At 40.7% G+C, this 10,371-nt stretch overlaps 1 protein-coding gene across 2 annotated transcripts; it reads right to left on the reverse strand.

Moving 5' to 3' along the window:
* Window positions 1–375: 375 nt before the first annotated feature.
* Window positions 376–8,083, reverse strand: LOC139144135 (uncharacterized). 2 transcript variants are annotated; one of them, XM_070714800.1, is made up of 2 exons: window positions 6,929–8,083; window positions 376–1,671 (listed from the first exon to the last, which is right to left on the reverse strand). In XM_070714800.1, exon 1 carries the CDS (start codon window positions 8,062–8,064, stop codon window positions 6,943–6,945), a length of 1,122 nt encoding a protein of 373 aa, XP_070570901.1. In that variant the 5' UTR covers window positions 8,065–8,083; the 3' UTR covers window positions 376–1,671; window positions 6,929–6,942. The 2 variants fall into 2 exon arrangements, with proteins under 2 accessions (XP_070570901.1, XP_070570900.1); XM_070714799.1 differs by having other exon boundaries at window positions 6,916–8,083.
* Window positions 8,084–10,371: the final 2,288 nt, after the last annotated feature.

Consider the following 10,371-nt stretch of genomic DNA (forward strand, 5'->3'; position numbering starts at 1 on the left):
CATGCGCGATGCAGGATAATCCCCCAGTTAAAGGAAACTTACCTGGAAGTTGAAGTTTGACTGGGATTCTACCAAGCAATGACGGTCAGGAAGGGATTACGTGAGATTGCACAAATCTCCCAGAAGTCAGTTTTGAACGCACATCGAGTGAATACATACAATATCCCTGATAATAATGGGTGGGATATTCTGGTAACCTGGGTGGCACGTAATCTCTTCCTGACCGTCATTGCTTGGTAGAATCCCAGTCAAACTTCAACTTCCAGGTAAGTTTCCTTTAACTGGGGGATTCTACCTCACAATGACGTCATTCAGGGATCACGTGAGATTTGAAAGATGTGTTCACGAGATGGGAAAGAACCACTCAAAACAGAATTGTTCAGATAACATGAATTGTAATGTGACAACTAATCAACTACAATCTTAACAGTATAAGTCATGTGACAACATACAATGTTAAGCAAATGCTTAATCATGTTTCTTAGCAAATGCTGATAACAATCCCTCAGCAAACCTGTCCTGGTTTTGAACTGGTTTGTGATAGTACTTGGCAAAAGTGGATGCACTGCTCCAGCCTGCCTTACCCATGATAATTTCAAGTGGTACCCCCCTGCTCTTTGCTGCAGAGGTTGATGCTGATCTTGTTGAGTGTGCTGAAAATTTTGTAACATCAATACCTGCTGTGGATAAGACTGCTTTTATCCATCTTGATAGGGTATCCTTGGATACCGGTTTATAGGGTTTAACAAAGCTTATGAGTAACTGAGTTTCATTCCCTCTTAACTCCTTTGTACGGACTAAATATTCTCGCAGAACAAACACAACACATAAACGCCTATCCGGCGGGAACGCATTTAACACTAACTCTGACATGTGTATTCCAGGTCTGGTTGTCTTCAACATACTATCAATAACAAATTTATAGGCTGATTTGCCAACAATCATATTTCTTAAACTTAGTTTGTGCAGGGTCTGCAACCTTTGACCCGACAGAACTGCAATCAAAGCCACCAACTTTAGGGTGAGTTCCTTCAAGGACAGGTCCCGCACAGGTGACAATTTCTTTAAGTAGCACAATAGTCTGTCAACATCCCAAGTTTCAACATATTTTGGCAATGCTGGCCTTTGTTGAAACACGCCTTTCATAAACCTAGTAACTAAATGATGTGAGCCAAATGTGGCATTCAAAGGCAATTGAATAAGATTCGACAAGGCAGATCTTGCAGTGTTAATAGCACTGTATTGCAATCCCTTTAGATAGAGAGTTGTCAAAAATTCTAATGCCTTATCTACAGTTGTATGAATGGGATCAATTTTCCTCTCACTACAGAATGCAATCCATCTCTGCAAGTATGGTTCATATTGTTTTTTAGTAGATTGTCTCCATGACGACATAATGATGGATGCAGTTGTTGGAGGAATGTGTTGACTTTCGAGGCTTGTCCTGATAAGCGACATGCCAGTAGAACAAGTTTCGGGAAAAGCGGATGAGGACTGTGATGTTTCACCGTGGGGTTTATAAGCAGAGTTTGAGTTCTTGGCAGTATTAACGGTAATGCTGTCAGCAGACGCATTGCCTTCGGAAACCAGCACTGAGTGGGCCAATACGGGATGATTATGATGCCATTTGCCATTTCCATCTCTATCTTCTGTAGGACTGCTCCAATCAAGCTGAAAGGAGGGAAAGCATAGAACAAATCGTAAGACCATGGCAATGAAAATGCATCTATTGCCTGTGCATCAGGATCTGGCCTCCAAGATATGTATGGCTTTAGTTGGAAATTTAGCCGAGATGCAAATAAATCTATGCTAGGCCCACCTAATGATTTCGTTATTGCTGTAAATACGTCTCTGTTTAACATCCATTCTGTTTCATGTTCAAATTTCCGGGAACACCTATCTGCTTCAATACCCTTATGAAAATTTTTAGCCTGCTGCACAGTGTTCCTGCACAGGTGCGGCACTAGTGCAACAGACAATTACTGTAACTCAACTGTAAGGCGACTTTTTTCGCATGCAAATTAGCTGCTGCCGCACAGGCGCAAGAAATGATAAAAACAGTAACTGTGCGGCAGCTTTGTGCAGGAACTGTGCAGCAATATACAGCAGGTTGCGGCAGCTCTGCTGTAAGGCGATTTTTTCTCATGCAAATTAGTTGCTGCCGCACAGGTGCAAGAAGCAATGAAAACAGTAACTGTGCAGTAGCTTTGTGCAGGAACTGTGCAACAATACAACAAGTTGCAGCAGCTTTGCTGTAAGTTGATTCTTTTGCATTATACACATTAGCTGCACTGAGCAAATATATAATGCAAGAAATGCTGAAAACAGTAACTGCAGTAACTTTGTGTTGGAAATGTGGAAGCCTGTGTTTGCACAATAGCCCTTTGAACTACAGAGTACATGAAAGACTGTACAGGAACTTCACAGAAAATTGTGGCATCTTGCAGGACAGCTACCAGGAGTAGGTTAAAATTTGCGGCAAATTATTTTGCATGTTACTTCAGATTTGCCGCAAACCACAAAATGCAAAATTTCCTTCATAAGTTGGCATAATTCCACAGCAGTCAGCTCTGGGATAAACTTTTACCAATTTCAGCAACAGTAAGAAAACGAAATACATTATTAAATAGACGATAGATACTGAAAACCAAAGAAGCAACACAATTAAGTTGACAGCAAAATTTCTTGTATTGTACCATAAGTTTCAACGTTTTTATCTTTTCCAAGGATATAATACGTTCAGCTCAGATATGTACACAGAAGTTGTAAAATCGCTTGTGTAAACATGGCCAATGTTAGTGACACCGTTGAAAACCTGACAGACTGTGGAAAGCACAAGATGTGTTTTATTATCCAACTAAGCTCTGAAATACCAGTATCACAAGAAAAAATGGTCAGCGCAAATAAAGTTATTGTTAAATAAAAAGAGTGTATCAATGTTCCACTCTGAGCTTGTAAATCCCGATATTTCGAAGGGACTAAGCCCTTCTTCTTCATTGGGTCCACTACAGTCACTAATCTAGAACTGCCACTGTCAAGTTCAAAACTCCTTGCATGACAAAAGAAGAACATTAAATAAAAAGACATAGAGAAAAAAAGATTAAATTCAAATTGTGGTACGATTTATTTTAAATGCCATGTTCATTTCATGCCACGAGTATCTTCAAGAGAATTTCTTTTGACTCGAGAAGTTTCATGTAACATTTACATTACTGTCATAGGCTGCGATTTGGCTTTCTGTTCTCTGAATTTCTTGTCCCTTCCTCACTATGCAGTCTGAAAAATACAAATCGTTCAGGGAAGAAAGTCTTTACCGTTTGACCACACATTTAAACATCGCATTTGATGAAAGACATCAATAATTATTTGAAAAGAGACAAAAAAGTTGAAAACTTGAAGCAAAAAAAATGCATATACATTTATGATTATTAAATTAATAATGATCAAATGTCAAACAGCGGACAGCTCGCCGTATGTTGTTTACATACCAACGGCGGCGACAATCTGCAAAAATCTCAGCACTTACTGTAACTGTTGTGAAACGAAGTGAATTCAGTATGAATCAGTACTCAACGAAAATTCATCTGTAGCTAAACATAGCAATGCAACGATTACAGAACATTATAGTGATGAACAGAAGGACGGTACATTGACTTACCGGTACATTTGAGAATTGCTCGCAGAGGCCGGATGATTCGATCCGGTTCCGGTTGCAGGTCTCTCCGAACCGTGTGTACATACTGAGAAAACATAGTGAGCATTTTTACTGCTGTTCACGTTCACAAATTTTGAAACCCGTCTATCTCTGGTGCTGGTATACACGTTTTTCCAACACTGTGATATCATTTGCCTGGCGATTCCATAGAAAGATCACGAAATTGTCCACTAGATAACTCCCTAACAACAAGTACACAGCCGATGGTACCAAAATCTAACTTCGCGCCGATCAAGCCTCATGACGTTAACGGAAGTGCGATCTATAAATCATTACGCGATTTATAATGTAGTCCCGTTTTTAAACGTTGGAATTGACTCTACATTATTCACCAATCCGTTATGTTTTATACTTGATAGAGCACCCAATTTACAAGTATAATGAAACAGGTTATTTTCATCATAGAAAGACTCAAAATAGAGTAAAATTTCTTTCAACACGAAGATTCAATATCAATGCGTGAACTGAACTTGATGAACCCGTGACCTCAGAGTGTAAACATGTCGGCTGCAGCTCAGTTTAGCGCTGGACGTTAGCGAAGCAGCGTATTGGATTTTCGTACAGCGGTCAGGATGGGGTGTGAAACACCCCAAAATTGTGCTCGGCAATTATCTAACGCTGAAAACATGGACAAAAGCATTGAATATCAATCCAGTCATAACAGAAAGCGAGATTTTGTTAGCGATGACAGGACACAGACTTAGCTTCCAAGTTCCAGTGCTGGGCACTGTACGTACGTACCGCTATACTATATAGCGTGAAGTCTGAACACGTCCACGGCCTGCTTGGAGCCAAGGTACTAGTAGCGGGTCCTGCGACATTGAAGTTTATTTGTTTGTTTCTACAATGAAAAGTTCTCATCTGTCGATATTTTTAAGGTACAGATTTGCAGTAACAAAAGTCTACGACGCGTCCTTACACAAGTTACAGACCATCATAGATTTCGTTCGAAACTGTTTCAGTGCATTTTGGTATCACTCGCAGAAAATACAGAGTTTAACTTGCAAGTCAGACAAGTCCCTGTTTTAAAAATTTGTTTTTCCTAAAAATTCAGTTGTCGATTGAACTTGATTTACCAAACCAGATCGTCGAAGGGGGTACTCATGTAATGCTGTTACATGTCACTGCTGTATAATACAGATGTACTCTTTATATCCATCATCCTGCAATGTTGTTGAGTTTAGGCCTGTGTCGCTTTCACCAGCTGAACTGTGCTTTAAAAGCTGTCCATTATCTAACAGTTTTTATAATTTAAAAGTTGGATTGTCTGTTATAAAAAATAAATGAATGCAAAATATAAATGAAAGGTCAGTTTTGTTTTCTTGAATATGACTGGTCACGAAGTGCAATGGTACACTGTACTCCCGGTAATGAAATAGTCGGCAATGTGCCCATCATGTGTTGCTCCATATTTGCAGCAATAACCAATAACAATCTGTACATGTAATGTCATTTCTGGCACACAAGCTGCACACTTGATGGCCTGCTGCACACAAGCTGCACACTTCAAGGTCTGTTGTACACAAGCTGTACACATTTTACATTTGCCGCACACAAGGTGTACAGTATGGAGATTATTGCACAGAAGCTGCACAGTTTTGTCTCCTGCTGCACAGTTTCTGCTCAGATTAACACTGTGCAGAAACTGTGCAGCTAGCTGCATTTTCCTGCACAGCCTCTCTTGCACAGCTTTCCTGTGCAGCACTAGTGCAGCAACTCTACGGCAGAGCTGCCGCACAGTTTCATTTTCATAAGGGTATTCTTTGCTCAAGGTAAGTGAGCTGCTGAGAGCCAGATGTCCCTTTAAATGCACCACGACCATATGCATTTTGCTAAGTCATTGCAACTCAATGAGTGCGTGCCTCCCATATGATTTATGTATGCTGCTGCAGTTGTGTTGTCTATTTCTATTGTGACATGTATGTTCTTATCATTCGAACAAAACGTTTTCAATGCAAAAATACTACTTTCAGCTCAAGTAAGTTGATATGTTCGTCAGCCTCATTAGAGGCCACTGACCCCCAGTGGTGGTATTTCCTTTCACCGCCCCCATCCTTTTTTGGAGGCATCGGACTATAGCCTTATATTTGGCTGGTCATGTGACACATGTTTACATGCCTTAGTTATGTTATTGCACCACCAATGTAAGTCACTCTTTGCATCCTCATGTAAAGTCATAGTCTCGTCAAAGTTACCATGCGACTTTTTTAATGCACAGCATTTGTCAATTTCTAAGCTGCGGTAATGTAAAGGTCCATACTGATTTCCGGGAAATGAGGATACCATTAAACCTATGACATGGGCAACATCCCTGATTGTTGGACTCTCTTTGGTAAGAAGTTCTAGACAGCTTCTCACTAATTTCTGAGCTTTCTCTGGTGTAAGAGAGACTATCATCAGATGAGAATTTAATATGAATCCCAAAAATACCAGTGACTGAGTAGGCAACAATACTGATTTTTCATCATTGGGTGTGAATCCCAATTCCGATAAAAGCTGGTATGTATAGTCCACATTTTGGGAGCATTCCTGCATTGTATCCCCTTGTAAGTAGGAGTCATCAATATATGGGGCTGACAAGTGGCCCATGGTGCGTAGGTGTGCATATACTGGCTTTAGCAATTTGGTAAATAATCTGGGTGCACAAGCCAAGCCGTTTGGAAGGCATGTAAATTGATACAATTGCCCCTTCCATATGAATTTGAGATATTTCTGATAATGTCTTGCTATTGGCACTGAATAGTACGCATCCTTTAAGTCTATTGATGCCATAAAACAGTCTTTCCGCATTAGCGATATTACTGACTGGAGTGACTCCATCTTAAAATGATGGTATGTAATATATTTATTCAAACATTTTAAATTCAGGATCAGTCTATAGGCCCCGCTTTTCTTTGGCCTAATGAATATCGGGGAGATAAACTCCCCCTCACAGTGCTCGGATGCTATAATGACGCCTTTGTTACGTAATTTCTGTATTTCGGCGTCAATAATGATCTGTTCTTTATCATTAAAGTGTATTGTTCTGACACTATACTGACGTGGTAATCTGACAAATTCAATTTCACAACCTTCAACTATTTTCAATATTCTGAAGTCTGACGTTATATTTTCCCACTTATCTAAGTGGCGTTTCAATTCGCCTGCCTCAAATGGCTTGTCTCGCATCAAAACTGGGGTCTTAGTGAGAGAACGCTCACCTTGTTCACTGACCTTTGTCCTACCGTCTACTTCGTTGGCCCATCTGTCCCCTTCTTCCACGGGGCAGCCGTTTGGAAATGCTTTTTGCGGAAGGGGTAGCCGTTTTTTCCTCTGGTACTGTTATAGCCAGTTGTATTTTGGTAACCTCCTCTGTAGCCACCACTGCGCCCATACGTGGAGTTTTGAAACTTCTGGTAACCGTATCCCGATATTTTCGAGCCGACGCGGTTGGTTGTTTTGATATCATTCACTTGCTTTGGCAGGTCATCACCAAACAGGTACGAAGTTATCGGTACCTGTTTCGAGCATAGTTGTTGATATTGTCGATTAAGATCCGGGCGTATCATGGCTCGACGTCGTTGGTTTATTTCCCAACAACCTTGACCCAAAAATGCAAGGGCATCTGTGAGTTGCTTGACTAGTCTGGAAATATCAGACTCAGATGCGGCTTTCTTCGATTTGAGCAAGTCGTTCGTACTCGTCAATATCGGAATCATAGCTTTGACCATACACTTCTGTACTGCCTGCAATTTAATGTCTCGTGATCTTGTTTCTGGCTTTACTTTGTACCAAATTTCTTCGTTGACTTTCGTAACCACCACCTTGTCGCAGTTTTCAGGTGCATAATATTGTTTACATTTCTCTTTCAGAGTATCTTTACCAAGCGGCATAGTCATCATCTTGTTAACAATTTCCGCTAACTGTGCACCTATTGGAGGTCCAAATTTCTTGTCCTCCAGGTCAAATTCTTGAGCGAGATCGCTCAGCCAGTCATCCTCAGATGCAGATGTTACCTGTTCAGGCTCCGTTGGCGCATTATTAGAGTTGTCGGTGGTATCGCGCCCGTTCGGTGTCTGTTGCAGTTCCGTTTCAATCAGACTCGAGACAGCCATATCAATATCATGTACGGTGTCTCTGCGTGTCGGTACCTCGAGCTCGTCAGCGTCATCAAGAGGGTTAAAATTCCCCACGTTTGCGTGGCGATCTCCACTTATCGGTATTTTCAACCTTTTAGGAGCAGAGCTTCTGTCATGATTTTCATTTTCCTCGTCTGCCGATCGTTTTCTGTCACCGATGGCTTCGGTCAATGCTCGGTGCATAGAGTCAGACATTGCACGTGCAAAGGTCTGCATGGATTCTTGCTGCATTGCTGCAAATTGTCCAAACATCCAGGTATGTAAGGGTGCCGGAAATCGACAAGTGCGGGGCCAAAGTGAGGGCTAGCACAATCAAAGTGCGAGCGAATGTGAGGGCTTGAAGTGAGGGCTCTCACAATCGAAGTGCGAGCGAATGTGAGGGGTAAAACTTGCGAATATCAGTACTAAATTCACCTTGATCGAATGAAGACTTGTGATCAAAGTCACTTCCAAAAGCGCGATACGATCTCCACTGAAGTGTAAACGGCGCAGCCCTGTGTATGAGCATGCATGGAGCTACAGCATCGATCGAAGCTTCACGATATGAGCGAACGTCCCTGACGGAAAAAATTGTCAAACACCGTAAAAATATGAATGAGGCATTTTGTAATCTTTACATCGTTGAGTTTCTTTAAGAATATAATGTCTGGCTGATTTTAAAAATCGGCGACTGACTGATCGGGCAGGGATCGCACATTCAAAGTGCTTGTCAAAATGGAATCGAACTCTATATTGGCGACAGGCAGAAAATATTAAAACATCATGCAGTCTTGCCATGATAGGTTATAAGTAGTAAAGTAAACGTGGACAACTGGGATGAAGTAAGAATTTTTACACCCATTTTATTCATTTATCTACATGAAGCGAAGGAAAAATTAACCATCCATGTAACTAAAGTATGACCCTGACCTATATACGAACTCACGCATGCGCAACAGCTGGCGCAGCAGTGCATTGTCCTGAACTAAGCAGGGAAATTCCCTTCTGAGTCACACAACATGTTTATACATGTACGGGAAATTCCGTGTGAGTCATCACCATCAAACTAGCCTATATAAAGGAGCCCCGTTGTCAGTCCGGCCGGCCGGTCGCGGAGTCTAGCTGATGTTGAACACGAGAGTTCCTATCGGGGCGAACTAAATTTCATATCCATTTAATCCATAATGTCTTAGGTATCTTTCCAGAGGTGGACTAAATCCTTCTTGTTTTTGAATTTCTAGCGCCTGATGAAATATGTCCTGAATAAGTTCTGACCCCGGAGCCTCCTCGTTCCGAAGGGTTGCACCTTTTTCTTGTATTTGTGTAAGCAGCTGTTTATATTGCACATAATAATGTTTATATTTCTCTCGTCTCTTTGCTACACCCGTTTTCCCTTGTATTACATCAATAATAACACCTGGTATAGGAGTTAAAGCTATGAGTACCGGAACTGTAGGAATTGCTGCTATTACAGCAGAACTTACAAGAATTCCCTTAGTAATATTAAGAGCCATATCAATTCGACCCATTAATTTATAACTGCGACGATATGCAGCGCTAGTTCTTTCGATATAGTCGGCCAATTGTTCAACGCTTTCAACAACTGAGATGTGCATTTTTTTTTACTGTATATGTAAGGGATGATAAAAAATAATTGTAGTAATATAGAAATACAATATGGCAGAAGGAGGAGAAGATATACCACTCCAGGATATCAATGATACAAATGTAAATGATGATGATGATGCTACTGCTGAAACAACTTTTTCCTATGATGATGATACCTTTGCAGAAGCCGTTACTTCCCAGGCTGGCTCACGCGATAGCCACAGGTGGATCCTTCGACTAGACATAGAGTAGAACTTACAAAGCAAGAGGCTGAACGACTCTTAAACAAATATAAGATTACTAATCCGGATGCACGAACTGAATTGATTTTAAATGCTAATATTGAAGGTGGTGAACTGTATTATAAAGAAATCAGAGTTACAATGGATAAAGGAAGTAGATTTTTAGAGAAATCCACATTAAGGGGAGAAAAGGAGGACCTGAATTTATAAATAAAGTATACGGATGGAGTGGAGTCGAAAGCGCAGAGCCTGAATATGTGAGTCGTGTGAAAAACGATAAAATACCGGCTGAGAAGATGACGCCAGAAGACATGGGTATATACAAAGATGAACTGACAGAGTTACGGCAAGATGCTTCTGGTAATGCAGATAAAATACAAGCTTTTGAAAATAAAATCGAAAAATGGAACAATCTAAACCCAGAATATAGAGCTATTAATGATGAATTAAGGATTGCGAATATGCGTCTTGGCGAGCTTAACAATGAAAAAGTTAAAATAAGGCTAGAGAAAAGAGAAGTTGAAAAACAGTTAAAGGAAATTCCTGAAGATCACACCCAAGGAAAAGAAAAAGCCGAGAAACTACTAGCTGAACTAATAACAAGAGAAGCTAAAATTGACAATCGAATTGAATATGAAAATGGTAAGATTAGCGAGGCACGTGAAAGTCTGGCTACGACTAGGTCTCTTCGTGATGTAATTTCCGATCC

This window comes from Ptychodera flava, chromosome 11, assembly GCF_041260155.1.
Source record: "Ptychodera flava strain L36383 chromosome 11, AS_Pfla_20210202, whole genome shotgun sequence".
Lineage (NCBI taxonomy): Eukaryota > Metazoa > Hemichordata > Enteropneusta > Ptychoderidae > Ptychodera > Ptychodera flava.